General features: G+C 43.9%; 1 protein-coding gene across 1 annotated transcript; it reads left to right on the top strand.

The window, feature by feature from the left end:
- The first annotated feature begins 1,863 nt into the window (after nucleotides 1–1,863).
- Nucleotides 1,864–5,249, top strand: 42sp43 (P43 5S RNA-binding protein). The gene is made up of 9 exons (XM_053443237.1): nucleotides 1,864–2,004; nucleotides 2,710–2,810; nucleotides 2,889–2,985; nucleotides 3,114–3,202; nucleotides 3,456–3,529; nucleotides 4,037–4,117; nucleotides 4,247–4,476; nucleotides 4,759–4,812; nucleotides 4,968–5,249. Exons 1-9 carry the CDS (start codon nucleotides 1,864–1,866, stop codon nucleotides 5,247–5,249), a joined length of 1,149 nt encoding a protein of 382 aa, XP_053299212.1.
- The last annotated feature ends 13,931 nt before the right edge of the window (nucleotides 5,250–19,180 follow it).

Below are 19,180 nucleotides of genomic sequence, written 5' to 3'. Positions count from 1 at the left end.
TGACGAAGCAAAATGAAAACAAATCCGGATCCTGATCTGCAACAAAATGGGGTTGTCTCTCGACCCATACCACAAAGTTTCATGGAAATCCGTCCAGTAGTTTTTGGGTAATCCTGCTATATAACACACAAACAGACAAACAAGCATAAACATCAACCTGTACCTGTGTCCCTAAAACCTACTAAGATTCTCCACCTGAACAGTAGATAATAAAAACCCATCAAATGACTGAGAGAAAAAACTGTTATATTTTCTATATCATCTGCAGAATGAAGGGACTCAATCGTTTTAAGAACAAATATGTAAAGCTGAACAGTCAGTGATGTGTGAAGCTCAGAGGTTTGCAGGCGAGGCTGAGCCTGGCGAGACAGACACACACTACCCTCTACTGTGCAAACAGGAGTATCACAACGACACAGAAATAGTTATCTTCATTATTTCCATCACGTCAGCCCAAGTCAGTAAAGATTTACACTACGAGACAGTGTTTTCCCAGCAGCCATTTTGACATGAAAAAATGGATGAAGAAAAATCCAGATTTTGTTTAGTGAACTGATATTGACCAGTGCAATTTGGTGCAGATCCATTTTAGATGTGTTTTCATAAGGGGACTGTGGAGCTTTGGTCATTACTCATTCAGGAAGATAAAATATAATATATGTATGTAATATAAATTTTTGATGCTTTGTATAATATGTCTTATACCATCAAAGGTGTGGGTCAGGTTTGGATTTATCTAAAGTCCATAATAACAGATTGGTTTTGGCTCAGTAGGTAGAGTGGGATTACCCCTAACCAGAAGTTCAGTCTCCCTCACTTATGTGTAGTGAGGTTCAGTGTCTACTGAACCCCAGGTTGTACGAGTGATATGAAAGACTAGATTACACATTTCATCAGGTCCAAGTGGCCCGAATCTGATTTCCCCCCGCCTATGTGACCCAGATCTGATTGTTTAATGGCCGTGTGAACAGCACAAGTCACGTGGAATCTGATCTTTTCAAATCAGATACAGATCGGTTTTTTTGAAATACGAACTGAGTTCCTTATAACTTTCCAAACATGGAAGACAGCTTTAAGAGGTAGTCAGTGGAGGGACAGTGAGGTTTTAGACATCAAGCACTTGGGATGACACATCTGTACAAGCAAAACTTGAGGGGTCCATGTGTTTGAAAGCATGACAAGAGAAAAATTAAACCATAAACATCTGTGGTCCTCATGTTTATTACTCACTTCTTCTCTCTGTTTACTACTGTACACAGCGTGCTGTGTGTGACGTCTTGTTCTCCTACACATGTTGGTCACTTCAGGGCCATGACCAGGTCACAGGTCAGGTCTGATGCTGGCCACGTTTTAAAAGACAATGTGAACAGCTACATAAAAAAAACACAGATCTAGAAAAAAAATCCAAATTGAGCACTAAGGCTTGAAGTGTGAACGTAGTCATAGTGTAGAGAACGTGCTGCACATGTGTGTGTGTGTGTGTGTGTGTGTGTGCATAACTTAGCAGACCATTTATATAGAGAACATTAAAAACCATTGGATTTGAAACAATTACGCTTTACAAACCATTGCAAAAGAAAACAACCCAAGATGAGATGCAGATAAGATCTTAATCATGACCAACAGGTGTCCAAATGCTTCACTTGTGTGGTTCATCCTTGTTTGCGCACGACACAGTGATTGTGGTTAATTGCTTTCTGCCTGGTTTCCTGACGGTGGCGCCGGGTTGAACCAGCCGGATCCGGACGCTGCCAATTACACTAATGAAGCGCTTCGGAAACAGGCTATAAGAGAGGCGGACTAAAGCGGCCGCTCCTCCATTAGAGACAAACATTACGAAGAAGAGACGTGCTGAGATATCGGATGAAGATGGAGCCGTTGAGAAGCGAGAAACCGGCGAGCGCTGCACCGAGGCCGCAGCTGAAGTGCAGCCACGTCAACTGCGCAGCCGCTTTCACCAGGCAGTGGAAACTCAAGGAGCATGAGACGGTGCACACCGGAGAGGTACAAGGACACGTCTGACCGTGTAGACAGCAGGAAGTACTCCAACATTTTACTCAAGTTTAAAGTACAAATGAGCAGAAGTACTCGAGTTAAAGTGGGCTTCAGATGTAACTTTTCCCCTTGAGTAAAATAAATGTAACACCTGCTTTTAAATAAACGTAAATGTATTAAAGGTAAGCGTACGACAACGGAAATAAATGTAATCAAGTAAAAATACAAAAATAACTTTTCTACTTCAGTAAAAGTCCTTGCAGAGTGTAGCAAATTCCATGATGCAATTATATGTGTATTCAGTTTAATACAAGAATAATATTAATATCCTGCAGATGATGCTTATGAAAATATCTGTATTGTCATATTAATTAATGTCTGAGTCTTCATCCATTAAACCATTTTAGGTGATTCTTGCTGCTGCAGGAGGAGGCGGGGTCTAAGGTCACTTGCCCAATCTGATTATGATCTCAGTGGAGCAATTCCCCTCTAATTATTGGTTTCCCTTAAACATAAGACGATGTTAAAACAATGCATAGTAACATTTTATATAATACATAGTTTGCAGTAACAATAAAATGTCCAATAACAAAGAAGAGAAACAAAAGTGTTGTTTGAAAATTTAGGCCTGCCAGATCTGCTGAAGACTAGTGTGCAGTTTTTCTGAATTTGAAAGTTTGAAATGTGCCTTAACTTCACCCAAAATGTCCCCAGCGGCCGTGCCAGTGCGCAGTTGCAGGCTGTGGTCGACGTTTCACGAGGAAATCTCACCTGAGCCGCCACATGCTGCAGCACAAAGGAGACAAACAGTTCAAGTGAGTCACACCATGATGCATTCTTGTGATAAGGTCACTGTTGCTGTTCCTGTCACTCTTTCACTGTACGTCCCTCAGGTGCATATTTGCGACCTGCACCAAGACTTTCCTCACCTCGAGCAAACTGAAAAGACACGTGGGATGCGCCCACGCAGCGAAAAACAAGTTCTTCGCGGTTAGTCTGAATTAAGCCACAAGATGGCGCCAACACGACGCGTTTTTATCCACCAGCTCTCCTGCCCTTGATGTTGAATAACTTTTTAAGTGTCGTTTTAACCACTTGATGTGTTTCTCCTCCCACAGTGTAACCAGCCCAACTGCTCCTTGACCTTCAAAAAGCGCAGGCTGCTGAAGCTGCACTTGAAGGAGCATGATGTGTCTGCGGAGTTCAAGTACGTCTCTACTACATTGTTTATTTCTTTCCTGCCGGGAAAACCCAGCCTGTGGCTTTGTCCTATGACTTAATGCAATATCTGATATCCCTCCCGTCTGTTAAAGACACGCAGCTGCCATGCTTATAATGAATAAACTGTTTAATTCCCTGCAGTGCAGACTGCAGCAGGAGATAAATGAGTGGTTTAGTGGGTGTGGCCCCACTGAATTGATTAAATTTATTTTTACCTGTCATTTCCCTGCTGGGTTAAGGTGCACAGAGGACGGATGCAACGCTACGTTCGTCTCCCACATCGCCCGCAATGCTCATAAGAAGAAGCACGCAGGTTGGTCCATTTCGATCCTGGCAGGGGTTCTTTCATCTTCCACCCCGGTCAGATTCCTTCATTAAAGAGGGCGTGCGTTTCAATTGAAGATGATTCCCTGAGGAAAGATGATATACGTGGCGTGTGATGGAGATGGCTAGAGATCAATCAATCAATCAAATTTTATTTGTATAGCCCATATTCACAAATCACAATTGGTCTCTTTGGGCTTTAACATGGTGTGACATCCTCTGTCCTTAACCCTCAGCAAGAGTAAGGAAAAACTACTAAAAACCCTTAAAGTTTTTAGCAGCATTGATGAGGGTAAACATTTTGAAGGATAACTTCAATACTGTATGTCAAGCCGTCCTGCTGCAATCATTCAGTCAATCAGTCAGTCTATGGTCAGCAGCCAGCAAGATCATGATCCGCCATCCAGATTGGATGCCACTATGGTCTTTGTTTCCTGATGCACTCACTGACCTTGGTGTCCGGTGTCCGGTGCGCCCCCCCCCCCCCCCCCCACAGGTTACCGCTGCCCACATGCCAACTGCAAGGTGCAGGAACACACCTGGGGGAAGCTCCAGAAGCACATGGCTAAACACTCAGGTGAGCAGGTTGTGGTCATCTAGCAAATTCCATCCTGAATGTTTCTTTAAGTGAAGCCTTAATTGATTCAGTGTTTTTAACCCAGCGTCCGGTGAAAATGTTGGTTGATACTTCCATCTTTTTAAACAGCCACCTTCGAGTGCCCAGTGTGTAAGAAGGTGTTTAAGAAGGCCGAAACACTGCGCAGGCACAAGTGGATCCATGCTTCCCACAAGCCTGTCCTGGTCTGTCCCAGGAAGGACTGCCAGGCCTACTTCTCCACCACCTTCAACCTGCAGCACCACATCCGCAAGGTTCACCTCGAGCTCCTCAAGTACACGTGCGCCTTCCCTGACTGCCCACGCAAGTTTGCTATGCGGGTACATAACATGTTTGCTGGTCCTTGTGAGGTGATGTGATCAGTTCTTGTATTCAAAAAACACTTTCTATTTAACTTTCAGCATAATGCAGAACTGCCTTTTTAATAGTGATATTAGAACTGGGACACGGATCAGCAGATTTCTGCGAAAACTTCAAAAATCCAAATTTGAATCTGATGAAACTGGGTGTAAACATGGAGGAAGGACGATTACTGCCTATTCCAGCTTTTTGTTTTTGTACAAAGCCTCAGTATGTTGTATATTATGACTTTCCTTCCACAGGAGAGTATGAATAGACACCTGCTTCACCATGACCCAAGTGCCACCACTCTGAAGGTGAGACTGATGTTATGCAAGTTAGTTGAAGGCTTAATCAACCTTGGCAGATGATTGATTTCGGATATGTGGCTATACACAACCAAAGCAATGGCAAAAACAATATTATCCAAAAACCTCTCCCTAAAATGTTTTTTTTTTTTATATCCCAACAGAAACGTCAAAGGGCCAAGAAATCGTGGCAGAAGCGCCTGAACGGAAACCACCACCCCCTTGTGGAGCAAAACCTGCATCGCCTCTTCGCCCTGCGCATGCGCATCTCCAGACGGACGAAAGTGGAGACCAACCTCTCGGGCCTCTTCAACGAACGCAAGATCCCTCATTACGTTGACCCGGAGGTCAACCTGCGCAGCCTGTTCGGCATCAAACAGTCCCGTCCTTTGGAGGAGAAACCGGAGGAGGCTCCACTGGAAGAGGAAAAGGCTCCGGCAGTTTGACGGCTAAGTCGCTGAAAGCCATCGACTGCTACTTTAATTTGAGAATTTGAAAATTTGGGTCTCTTCGGTTTAAGTTTTCTAATGTAGCTGAAATACATTAATATTTTAATTTAAACAAAGTGTTTGTTACTTGAAACATTGATAAACATGTGAAGCGTTGGAGAATTTGAGATTGAATTCTTTGAAGACAACAGGTCTTCAGTGAAATGCTTGTTGACCCAATAAAATAAGTTACATTTTCGATCAAAGGTTTTTTTCGTGCTGTCATCTTCTGATGTGAGTGTTTACATGAGCACTGGCAGACGTCCTACAGCAGCAGCTGCTGGAGAGGTATAGTCTCCGGGGCCAAGATTTTTGTTCGGTCTCAATTTAATTGCAATTAAAAGCATCTCATTGTTGACACACTCGAGCAGCTGTTCTCCTCCAGCGACTCTTGAGCTCTTTTTGGTGGCACAGATTGGTTGACATTTGCAGACCATGTTGGAGCTCATTAAATATGAACAAAGGGCTCAACATGAGTAAGAGCTGAGTCACAGGAAGCATCGCTTTGAGGGCGGATTGAGACTTTGAACATGAAGTAGTCGAGACTCAACTGTCAGATCTGCTCAACTGAAGTTAAGCTGTTGGAGATAAGATTTTGCCTTCATGGACCGCTAGGGAATAACAGTGCAGTGTATGTGATTGAACTATTCTTTTACTACCAGGCTTTATAGAGTTGAGTCATAAAGCTGCAACTGTTTTCATCAATTAAACCAAACTTTCAGATTATTCTGACAAATTTCCCTCGGGATAATTTAATGGGGCTCATATTAAATATTAACATGGTTTACAAAATCCTATATACTATCAGGTGATTTATATAAAACTGGTTGCTGCAGCCTCTGGACACATTAAAGCTAGCTTCACTGGAACAACCAAAGATCTATACGTTGCACTGACTTCTATCTACAGAAGTAAAAGGTAGAAATGAAAAGTGAAGGCCATCGTAGAAGAAATTAAGTTTAAAGCCTAAAATAATGTAAAAAATGCTATGAAGTTTTGAGCTTGATAGAAACTGCAATGAAAATAGAAACAACCTGTGCTGTGACCCCACTTTGCCTTTAAAATGGCTCCAGCTCTCTGAGCAGTTTATTAATGTTCCCAGCATTAAGATGTTAAACTAAAGCATCAAGTATGTCTACATGTGTCACTTTTTACTTAACTTGAATTTAGGGATGAATATAAGACCACTTTATAATTGGGTGCTTGTTCTAGCCGTGAGAAATTGTCTTGGTGAAAATGAAATACAACTGCCTTATAATATAAAACTTTTAAAGGTTTCAGAATCTGAAAGGTTCCTTTTTCTTTAAAGCGTTTCTTTTTTTGTGTTAAACAATTCACTTTCTTGTGGCTCAGTGGAGCAAAGCAGAGTTCACTTCAAAGCTTCAGCTTAGCTCTCTAACAGCCTGTCAGTTGGAGCTCAGATGCTGCTCCACTGTTTCTCTTTGCCCTGCCGAAGGTCATTCTCCTGGCTCTGTGGCCCCAGGCTTCCTCCCCCCCTCACCGGTGGCCAAGCTTCTTCTTTAGTTCCAATACATTAACTCATCCTACTGCAGCAGACCTGCACACTCACTCAAGCTGCAGGGACTGTGCACGGCTCCACACATAACACACCAGCTAACGGTGTCTGCTACTGTTCCACGCCAGCAGCTTTTGTATATCTTCTTTCTTTGTAGATTGTCATTTGCAAAATAGATAAGTCAGTCAGACTCTGAATGCCTGTTCACTTTTGGACATGGTGTTCAGCACAGCTTTTCTCAGTTCACCATAAGACCGCAGCACCTGAGCTCTCTGTTCCCTTTTTCTCCAGAAGGCCACTTCATGAGAAAAAGGGAACCGAGCTGCCCTGGAGCATCAGAGGATCAGGCCGAGGGACCAGGAAGAGATCAAATGCCACCAATCAGGAAGAGGCAGAGGTTCATGAAGAGTCAAAGCTACAGTGCAATGTTTGGGTTCTGAGCTTAACCATTACAAGACCCTGTTCAGATCTGATATTAACATCTATTCTGAGTGATCTGATCTCATGAGGACAATGTGGACACAGATCCGAATGCACCCAAATGCCACCTGAGTGCGTCATGAGAATCTGATCACCCAAACGACCAGGTGGTGGAGGACTCGTGACTACGTTCGTTTCGCTGTGTTAACATAAATGCATCCTGGGTCACATGAGACCACCTAGTCAGCTGACACCCTCTGACCTGCTACAGTGGCCTCGCCTGGTCCCAAGAGACGAATCCAGGACATCTTAATGCATGTGTGAGGAGATGAACTGTCCACTTGAAAATCGTGTGAGCAACAGGATGGACCACGCTCCGTGTTTCCAGTGATGTCATTGATATCAAGGTTTTTTTTGTAACCTATAAAAACCTTGAACCAACCAATCATCTAAATCATTTTAAAGTTAATATAACGAGTCTACCGAGGGTGAAATGGTATTTGACCACGAAATAACGACTTCTTCAGGGCACAACAATGTTAGCCACGGAAAAAGCAATTTTCAAAACAGTTTTCCTCAGAAGGGCCACAGAAAACAGCTTACTCAAAGAAGATGACAAAATAATGAAAAGGTGGAAAACCTCCATGAACATCGTTCATCGCCATTTCACTCGGTTCACCTCTGGACCGAGCTGCAGGTTGTTGCTGCTGATTCTGGTTGTCGAATATGTAGTTTGTGAGAATACAGTACGGTGTATTGTGTCAGCAGATTATGTTAATATCTGTGGGGGGGATAATCCCAACTCCAGTGAAGAAGAAGATACATTTATTGGTTCCACACACACACGACATGCAAATGGGGGGAAATTTGTTCTCTGCTTTTGTCCCATCTGGTGAACACAGGAGGACACACAGGGCAGTGGGCAGCCATGCACAGCGCCCAGGTGTTGGGGGAGTAAGGTGCCTTGCTCAGGAGCACTTAGACAGCGGGTTGGGGTAGGCACTTAGACAGTGGGGAACAGATTCAGGTGTTGTCCGTCCAGGTATGTTTTTGTGTTGTCACTCCGTGGAGTCGAACCAGAGACCACCGTTGGATTCTCTGCCCATAGTCCACCGCCTCTCCCAAAGCACAATGTCAGAAGTGGGATACGAACCCACGCCTCCAGAGGAGACTGCGAGACAAGGATGCACCTTGTTGATATGCGGGCATGAATGTGGCGGGTGGAGTCTCTGAAACAGCTGTGAAAAGGATGGGTGTGTTTGTTTTGTAAATAGTTGTACCCCGAGAATCGCCAACTCCACCTTTAACATTGGGGCACTGCTTTGGACATTTAGCGAGGCTTTTCCAAGTCAACACACTTCTCCGCCCAGGTGGTTTCTGTGGTGACGTGGTGGACGGAGTAAACACCTTTGTCCCGCTCTGCGCCTCGTCAGCCGGGTTTGCAGGTGTTCAGCAGGTGTGGAAAGTGCGGGAGTGATTAGATGTTCCGTGTGGACTGCAGGGTCGATAATTGTTTTTGTATTTCCACCGGTGTCCCGTGGGAGTGATGACGCCGCCCGGTGTCACCGGGGCCGAGCTCATTGGCTGAGACCAGCCACACTGAGAAAACACTGAGTCTGTTTAATCACAGCCTCACCATCACCCTCTGGCTCCCTGGAAAGGCCACGCCAATTATCTACACAGTGAGCCTCACCTATCACGCAGAGCTCGTTCTCCTTTTTCTCTTTTTTCCAGCATCATGTTCATCACAGAGCGCCACAAAGGAAAAGCTACAATAATAAGACATTAATGAGTCCCAGCTCTAAGGAAACATTCATTAGGTGATGGATAATTTTTGAAATGTCTTAATCCGTTTGATGTAAATGGCATTAAGTCTTCATGGACCTATGAAAAATGAATCTTAAATTGGTTGCTAGGCAGGGAGTTTTTATTTCCCTGGACAAAAATGAGGTCATGTTTTCACTCCTGCCTGTTTGTTTGTTGGTTTATTGGCTTGTAAGAAGGATTACACAAAAGCTACACAACAGATTAATAAGAAACTTGGTGGAAGGATGCGGTATGGGTCAGGACGGAGGCCGTTACATTTTGGTGCAGCTCCCGATCAGGAAATTCAATCACCTTCAGCGTTTTCATTGATTTCTTAGAGAAAAATTTGGTCCTGATGAAAAAGTCATGGATATCTAGATGACTGAGGTCTGTGTGATTTTCTGCAGGCTTTCTAGTTTTGACTCTGTTTCAGCTAAATTCATTTTAAATGCATGTAATTTGGTAACAATTGAATCATTAGTTTATAACAGTTTTATTCAGCCCCTGCAATAAAGACGATCTTTATAAATTCAAGGAAGATTAACTCTTAATTTACGTTTGCAACTCAAAAGCTGGGAAACCAAACATTTTGGGTTTTAACCTTTCATTTTTTTTACGTTTTATTTTTAACTGTGGCTGTAGAGCGGGTCGTCCACTAACCAGAAGGTCAAAGGTTTGATCCCCGGCTTCTCTAGTTATTCTAAAGTGTCTTTGGTCAAGATACTGAACGCCAATTGCCCCTGATGGTTGTTTTGGATGGTGTGTAATAGAAAATGCATTAAGAAGCGTTGTATGATTTGACAGCTTGTACTGTAGAGAGCTTTAAGTGGCTGATAATACTAGAGAAGCACTATATAAATGCAGTCCACTCCATATAAAACAGGATTGTGTAGTATAGTATAAAACCAACACGGTATAGACCGTACACACAGGGTCAATTTGTCTTAATCTCCTGATGCTTCCAAAGAGAAGTGAAAATAATTCATTTTGACGGTTTAGATGAATCTGTGGTGACGGGACACTTACTTAACTCTGCTGCATCCACACTTTGAGATTCTGGAAAAAGAACAATTTACATAAATCATTGTAGGTTTAATTACAGGGGCTGTACATCTCCCTGACACTATGCTGCCCACTCAAGGGCAAAAATACGCCAGTAAAACACTTTAATACTGGTGTGAATCATTTTCTCTGCGATGACAGCGTCTGGGTGAGTATCTGCAGAGTGGCTCCAAGAGCAACACAATTATTTGACTAGTGTCTCAACTACATCGAACCTCGTACAACAAGTAGCTACACTGGAGCTCGGTATTTATCACATAGCTGCCAGGAGACAGTGTAGATGTTTGGTGCCCTGTAGTGGTCCAAGAAATGATAAAAAATCATGTTGCGTCACATTACATCACATAAATAAAATAAGAATAATCCTTACAATTTCAATAGGGCCTCTAAGCATTCGGTGCTCGGGCCCTAAAAACAAAAGCAGATTATTCTAATAGCGGGACAGCAGATAAAATATGATTTATTACAGTAGCACTATAATAGAAACTATGGTACCGGACATTTTTAGGGGATGATACAACTTTATTCTGAGCGAGGTAATTTGCAGTGTTTTTTTTCACCCTTCTTTATAAACAATAAATTTTTCCCTTTGATGGTTTTCTCATTTGAGTATTAATCAAAAATTTTCTATTTCGCAGTCTCATTCACGGCACACGCAGGAGACGAGCCAGACCCCAAAAAATTGCTTCGGTAAAACCCATGAAACAAGGAAATAAATTGAAGTAGGTTAACTATACAGTCGTCATGCCCTGATTTAGCCTGCCTCCTCCAGAATAGATGACCCAAAACCTGCTCTCCCCTCCCCTTTCTCCCTTTTCCCATGGCCCCGTTTGAAGACGGTGATTCATAGCTGCAACTACATGTCTGCTGAACTGATAGGATTAACAAAATAACCATGAGGTAGAGAGTCGTCTGCACGAGTGTAAACACGCTCAGTTCCTCCACCCGCATGTGACACTGCAGCTTTATGGAAATGTATCCTCTGTGTGAGGAGATTAGAGCGACTCTTGAGACTATGTTGCACCGAGTTGGGTGCGTTATAAAAAAAATATCAAAATTTTAAGAGTGTGTGAATGTTTTCGTGCATTACAGTTGAGTGGGTCTGGATGCTTGTAAGGCCACTGCCACAAGAAAGGCAGCAGAGAGACATCCAGACAGACACAGAGAATGGAAGAATGAATTTAGTTTGTCCACACCAACTCATTTAGTCGACTCAGTTGTCTGTCGAAGCAAGCGTCCTCAGTTCCTACTAAAGTGCAGCAGGCGTCCAAAAATGTTGAGATTGATGGCACTTAAAAAAAAACTCCTTCAAAGTAATGTTGAGAGCTCTCTTTCCTGGATCATTAAATCCCGTCACACCATACATCAAAGCTCCCCGTCTTCTTCTCTGCCGTCTGCCTTCATGGCATGGGTCTTTTTCCCGGCAAAAAAATATTAACAGTTAAAATTTCAAGCAATTTGTTTGTCTGCGTTTTGCAATTTGTAATCCTCGCAGGTTCCCCTTTCTGTCCTCATGAGTCCATGAGGAGGGCACAACAAGGTGACCATTTTGTCTCTGTTGCAGGCACAGACGGAAACTGTGGTTATTTATCTCTCGGGGCCTAACGAATCACTCTGTGTCTCGGTTCGGTACAGACCGTGGAGCAGTGTGCTGCAGATAGCTCCGCGGCACCAGATTACAGCTTTTGAGTCACATGCCCACAGGATGACAATAGATGGATGCTGCAGGTTGAGAAAGCCCATATTGTTCCCGCGCCGTGACAAGGATTTGCATAATACAGTGGTGAACACAGAGAGAGTCTCTCAATATGATACACTGACATGATTTATTCTGGCAGACTTTCAGAGTCATTTTGTTTAGATCAGATTGGAATATTTTTATTTCTGTCGCTGATTACTGATTACTGCAGAAGACAATTTAGGGTTGATTACACTTCCTTTTGTTGACATCCACCTCACGACATCAATCCTTGTCCTTATTTCCTCATATTTACCGGGTTTGCCGCCTCATAAATCAAAGCCCGGCTCCCCCCACAAGTGCCCTGCTCTCCTGTCAAGCTCCGGCAGTAATTAAAACTACCGTGTCACAACATCTTCAAAAGAGCGACCCAAGGTACTGTCCTTTCTAATCATTCATCAAAGCTGCCAATTAGCGAGAACCTGATAAAACTCCTCTCTGCATCCCGCATTTCTCTATCGTGGATTAAAATGTGTCATTGGCTTCAGATTGAGTATATGAGTGTTTCTACGATGACACGTGCAAGGGGTCACCGATTGATTTGAGCGTGCTGTTTCATCGTCGTAAAGGAGAATGCACAGAGCAGCGGGTAGGCCAGCGTTCACATAACAGCCATGAAATCCAGAGTGATTAGTTTATATTAGCTCAAAATGAGGGGGGAGGAGGGGTTACATGAACCACACGTGAGAGAGAAGCCTGTTTCATTGGGATGAAGAAAACTCTATTGATTCCATGGGAGGAAATTGAGTGATTGGAGGTAGCGGAGGTAATTCAGCAGGGAAGAAATTAAGAGGATGCTACAGAACATGATTATAAAAACACTAATTCACAAAACACTGGATAGTAACAGAAGGGGAGTAGTATGATGCAAAAACACCTCATCTCAGTTTTAGATTCAAATTTGCAGCAAAGAGAATTGTTTACTGTCATTTCAAACTGGGCATTACATTGTTTCATAAGATAAGAAAAGAAGTCCTTTATTAGTCCCACAATTGGGAAATGTCCTTATTTTTGATGAGGAACAGATGGGAACTTTATACATTCAAAGTCAGAGCAGTGCAAGATGGCAGCGTCCATATATGGAATATTTTTGCTTAATTTATAGACAGTGGGTGAAAGTGGAGACACATCGTACATCTTTACATTCAGTTTATGTTTTGGTTTTTATTTCAACTGTTTTCTGCTGTTAATGCTATTCTTAGCTAACGCAACATCTGTATATCTATTGGACAGACATGAGAGATTGAGGCTAATGAATTCCTCCTCTAGCTTGTGACAACCTGGATTTCACCACAGGATTGCTCTGCTGGTTACGCACAGTAAACACCCCTGTCACCACAGAGCACGTCACAAGCTGGCGTTAGGGAAGCGACAGTGGAACATATTTTCCACTGTCGCAGTTTTCCTTCACTGCTGCTGTAATTTTGGCTTATGGGTCCCGAGCTCCTTCCTTGGCTTGAAAACAAAATGTTTTGGCAAATTGGTTCGGAATCTTTTTTAATAGCTGGCAATGGAGACCTATCCCAATTATTATTGAAGTGGAGAACATGGAGATCAGTCGGCCCACTGACATTTAAATGAAATTACTGATCAGGGACCCGTGCTGTAGATCTGATGCTCTTGATCTAAATGATACAAAGGCCTTTCAGCAGTGTGTATGTGGGAAATAATCATTAGACCAACACTGAGGCTCTGAGTGTTCCTTTCTCTATAGCAGGCTCTCACAGTTTCATTTCATCTGTTGACCAAAGTAAAGGTCAGATGTGTAGAGAGGAGGCTGTGAGTTGTTCGCAGCAACAGCTCGTCTGTGTGTGTGCGCGTGTGTGCGTATGTGTGTGTGTGTGTGTGTGTGTGCGTGTGTGTGTATGCGTGTGTGTGTGTGTGTGTGTCTACTGCAGCAGCTCCGGCTCATAAACCAGCGCTACACCACTAGCGACGCCTCTGGCTGCAAGCTCTTGCAGAGACAGAGAGGAGCAACAAGTACGTGAGATAGAAGGGTGCATGGGGCGAGTGAAGCTCATGTTTCATTTATAGAGCGTATTATGCCGTCTGAGTGTGGGTGTGTGTGTGTGTGTTGGTGGAGGGCGCAGGGTCACAGTTGACTTTAATTAGCGCCAGAATGTGTTAAACAAATGTAGGGCAATCACTGATACACAGATGAGTTCATCACCGACCTGCGCTGATCAGGGGCAGAGCACACCGGGGGGGCCGAGCCCCGCTAATGGTATAAAGAATAGACTGATGAGTCAGTATGGGGCCAGTTCGAGGTATCAGTCATCATCACTGACTGAGTGCTGAATCACAGTCAGACCAACATCTCCTGGCATCATTTTTCTGCCGGGGGGACGGTGAAGCTATCGGGCCCCCTGCCAGTGCCCCCCCCTCGCCTGTCAGTCTCGTCCAATCATCATATCAGCACTAACCTCTGAATCCTGTCTGCTCATGGACTCACTGACCTCTCAGAGCACCCGTCCCTCTGTCTGTCTGTCTGTCTGTCTGTCTGTCTGTCTGTCTGTCTGTCTGTCTGTCCGTCTGTCTGTCTGTGGGCTTTACTTTCAAATAAACAAAAAGGTCAGAAACAATCACAGACACCCTCCAGAGTTGATGGCAGCCTTGTTGGCCCAACCAATTAATTGGTAAGAAAATAAAAATTGGCTGATATAACCCTTCCACAGGCATATGGGTATCTATATTTGCTGATATAAAAAACCTTCCCTTATGCAGAATAAACAAATTTGAATGAGATGTTTATTTATGTTTACATTTTACATATAAACTCTGTCCTTTCTAATTTTAGTTCTATTAGCCTTTTTTCATAGTTTGACATGAACAAATTTTCTACAATAATTGTCATATTTTACAAATAACTTTTGCCTGGATTTGAACCGAGACCCCGAGAGGCAAAAGTGCCAACCACTGCCCGGAGGAGAGGAAACAAATAATGAAATAACCAACACTGTCCTCCAGCTCCATGTGTAAACAAACTGCCAAAAATATGTGTGCAAAATATTTTCCCAAAACACATGTGGAAGACGTTCTTATCCTCTAGCCGCTGAGCTGCTAAATGCATTTTTGATAGAGCAGTCGCTCAACATGTTCTCTGCTCAACTGTAAACACTGTGAGCACCAGAGGAAAACAATCTACCAGACACATGAGTGATGGTGTTTATCCTTTTTCTCTCCTAAAAGCAAAGTTGACCAGTGGTCCAGTCTCCCTCCCCCAAAACATCAGATGTATCTGTCTGATGGTTCTCTGGTGCTTTGTCACACAGCCCTCCCTAATCCCTGATTTACACACCACGAAGAAATCCAGTATCATGTCGTCTGTAAGCTTTGTTTTTAAAGTGGTGAGTGAACAAAAAAGAAGATCATGCTATATAGTCCCAGTTAAGACAGCCCTGATTTTGTTCATTTTCCAAATGTGTTTATTTTCTGGACTGGGTTCCCCTTGGCCCCCGAGGTTGCCGTCGTGTTTGTTTTATTAAACAAGTGTTTCCACTGTGGGCATTTGTCTCGGCTTGATGACATTTGGTTTTTCCTCCTCTGTCATGTGCGATACAGCGAGAGGAGAGGAGAACAGAGGAGGAAGAGTGGGGATGTAAAGCAGCAGCGAGATAATAACTTCAAACCCGCCTCTGTGCCATCTGGAATCCACATACATGTGACAGCATTGTAAATTGCTTCCTATCTCTATTTCTCTGTCTGCCCATACTGTATGTTTATTAATGTGTGTGCGTGTGTGCGTGTGTGTGTGTGTGTGTGTGAAAGATGACTGTGTTGCATTTGTTCCCATGTGGGTGAAAAAGTTAATGGTATGTTGTATTCACAGCACTGAATTCTTTATGTTTCTGTCAGCTGGTATCAGTGACAAGCCTGTGTGTTTGTGTGTGTGTGTGTGGGGGGGGGGGGGGTGTTTGTGTGTGTGCTTTCATGTGCTTTACCAACCTATGATTACCTGCTATTCTTAGTGGGACTATTCATTTAATCAGCTCTATTTTTGCGTGTGGATTCCCCCTGACAGCTGCTTTTGTCATTGTTCGCTCGCTTCCCTTCAGAAAGTGTGAAAATTGCATATACTTATAAAAAGAAACACCAGGGAGCGAACAGCCTCGGTGTCTTAGTGTGTGTGAGTTTGTGTTTGTGTGTGTTTTGGTGGGTGGTGAGCAGAGTTGAATGAAGTGCATACTGCTCAGGATGTTAAGGGGAAACGTGACCTACTTTATCTGGTTTATTTTCTGCTGTTTTTGTGAATTTACTTGCAAATTACTTTTACAACTTCAGTTTCTAAAAACAATTATCATTACAGCTGTCCTCAAGTGCTATTAGAGTGATAAGATATTGGGCAATTACAGTATTGGAGTAATTAAAAACTTTTTTTTATTGTAAAATTGAGGATTTTCTGTAAATACTAAGTGTAAGTATGCAAATACAGAACTAGTTAACTCTGGGATGTTATGGCACCGAATGGGAGCCATTATAGATGCAGTAGCTATGCCTTCTCCTGATTTTCCTCCAAGAATATCTAATAGTATAAATCATTTATTTAGGATGCTGACCAGGCATGAGCTACATCCCCCCCCCCCCCCCCCCCCCCCCCCCACACTCCTGCCCATAAATAAATATGGACGACGCATCTCCACTTCCTCTCACTGAACAAAAATAAATCCAAAATATCCTGGAGGACATTTTATGGTGCAAATAGCTGACGGTGACAGCTGCCACTCGTGATGTTTCACGTCCTTTTTATAGCATACCAAACCTGCAGTGAAGATTAACCCTTGGACATCCATCAGTGGGATAAGAACTACCTATAATGAGAGATACCATCTTCTGGCCCAAGTCTATGGCATTTACTAAGTCTCAAAATTTCGCACACGTAAAAAACCACATCCCTGCACGGGCAAAACCATTTTTTTTTATTGCACAAGCGTACAGAGCAGTATCCGTGAGTGGAGAAGCAAGAGTGAGACGGTGGTTTATGCTCCCCTTCTTTGACTGGTCATAGCCTACGTCTGATCTTCTGACCTGCTTCCCCCGAGCCATTCCAAATGTCGTTGATCATATAAACCACTGCTGTCGACACAGAAACCCAATGTTACATGTTATTTAGTTTGGGAAGTATAGTCAGGCATTTGCTCACATGTGGGCCTCTCCGCTCACGGATACTGTTCGGTGCACTCTCACAGAATGCTTCCTCTCAATCATGGTTTCGCACACGCACATTTTGTTAACATGGTGCCGGCAGGGTTTAGGAGCTATACTGCAGGCAACCATTAGGGAGTGATCCGGGTCTTTTGGCTTCATTTTCTGGAGCCGGCATGCCGTCCATCTTTATATAAGGTCATTGAGGTCACATAGTATATTCACCCAGTTGTGGAATCACTGGCACAGACACTGCAAAACGCAACAGATATCCTTAATAAAAGTCTGTGACTCACCACCTGCTCTGTAATAACTCAGCGTTTAGCCTTACACCATTAGATTTCCACCATGAATCATTAAGAGACTGAACCTTTAACCAAGCTGCTCACAGCGGGAAGATATTGAGCCGCTCTCTCTCACAGATGTCAGGGAAAACTAAGTTCAGCTCGCTCGTGCCTCTCGTGTAGATATTCTCGTCCATACCCGGACCTCACCGGAAGATGCTGCCAAGCCCGGCACAAACAGTTTGACGTTAAACAGAAAGAACCGCACGGATGAGAGATAAAGGACGAGGTACACGATGTTCAGTGCAGCAGTCTCTCTCTCTCTCTCTCTCTCTCTCTCTCTCTCTCTCTCTCTCTCTCTCTCTCTCTCTCTCTCTCTCTCTCTCTCTCTCTCTCTCTCTCTCTCTCTCTCTCTCTCTCTCTCTCTCTCTCTCTCTCTCTCTCTCTCTCTCTCTCTCTCTCTCTCTCTCTCTCTCTCTCTCTCTATTGAAGCTGCGGCCCTGTGTTCACCTGCACAGAGAGCACAGAGGCAGTTAGTCGTGACTCTTTGCTCGGAGGCACCTCGAAAGGTCAAGAGACGCAATAATAACTGCTGGGGACGCTCTGAATAATGGCGGTGGACATTTATTATACAGGATACAAGCGTAGCCCTGCAGGGTGTGTGGATGTGACGCGGGGCCAGATTTTAGAAATAACCACCTCTACACCATCAGGCCTTCAGTGCCCGCCCGCCCCTCCCCTCATCCTGTTGCTCTACTCCCTTAGAAATTCGACATCATGGCCAAGCGGATTCCAGGCAGCCAGCACAAATGAGACGTTACTAATAGGCCATTTCACTTTCAGCAGCTTTTCCATCTTTTTTCTTAGAAATCCAATCAGGTGAGGTGAGTGCAAACAGAGCCTCCTTATCGTCACTTTAATTATAAGTCATGTCAAAACTGGAGAAGAAGAGGAGAGGAAGAAGACAGCCATTCCCTCGCTCGTGTCCCAACAGTGCTACTCAGAGCCAGGCCGATGCAGGGAAGAGAGCTGTCGGCATGAAGGTTACAGCGGGAACTCCCAGGGAGAGAGGCTACAGGGAGGAGAGCAGGAAGATTAAGAGAGGACGGCGGAGAGACAGAGGAGAGCGCCAGGGTCTGTGTCAACTTCTGCAGAGTGGGAGTCAGAAGGAGGCTGCGGGAGAGAGGCCAGCCCGAGCCAGAGAAATGAAATGAGAGGATTAGAGGAGGGAGAGAGAGAGAGAGAGAGATGGGGACCGCTCGACAGTGCTCTCACACACTGGCAAGGCTTCATCAGCTTGAGGGGACTGGCTGTGCTCTGAGTCCCAGCAGATGGGCAGAGCTGTCAAGTGTTAATAGAGGTACGGAGCGGCGAGTGAAACTCCAGCGCTTCATCAGTCAGCTGCTGATCAAGATGCCGGTTATTGTTTTGGAACGTTGGTGTCGAATTCTGAACCCAGAAATCTAATGTAAAGTAAAAAGTGCAAATAAATGAGGAGAATGTTGTCATTCTATTCTCTACTTTAACAGAATAACAATGTTTACACCTGGCATCCACACCACTCCGGAGTTATCAACCTCTTCAGGGCCGCCCCCTGATCCGGATTTCCCCCCACTTTCTTTACATTTGCTTGGTAGTTCAGTTTGTAAAAATTTTCATTGATTTCTTGGAGAATCAGGCATATTTTAAGACGACTGATATTTATGAGCTTGTGCAATTTTCTGCAGATCTAAATAAGGATGCGAATGATTAGTTAACTGGTTCAGCTAATTCACTGCTGTTGGGCCTCGGGCAAGGTACGTTCACTACTGAGGACCATTTTTATGTGAATTGTTTCCTGAGACACAAGTGACCGAAACCAGAGAAGACAATCTGCCGGTGTCAGTAGACTAAGAGCTTGTCTGGACGGAGATCTAGCTGT

Source organism: Pleuronectes platessa, chromosome 16 (assembly GCF_947347685.1).
Source record: "Pleuronectes platessa chromosome 16, fPlePla1.1, whole genome shotgun sequence".
Classification (NCBI taxonomy): domain Eukaryota; kingdom Metazoa; phylum Chordata; class Actinopteri; order Pleuronectiformes; family Pleuronectidae; genus Pleuronectes; species Pleuronectes platessa.
The sequence above is the reverse complement of the archived record's forward strand: the minus strand, read 5'-3'. Positions and strand labels throughout refer to the sequence as shown.

Bases quoted from the DNA above. Each gene is read 5' to 3' on its own strand.
- 42sp43 (XM_053443237.1), top strand. From the start codon at position 1,864: ATGAAGATGGAGCCGTTGAGAAGCGAGAAACCGGCGAGCGCTGCACCG. The intron at 2,005-2,709 runs GTACAAGGACAC...AAATGTCCCCAG, and splicing joins AGACGGTGCACACCGGAGAG to CGGCCGTGCCAGTGCGCAGT. The intron at 2,986-3,113 runs GTTAGTCTGAAT...CTCCTCCCACAG, and splicing joins CGAAAAACAAGTTCTTCGCG to TGTAACCAGCCCAACTGCTC.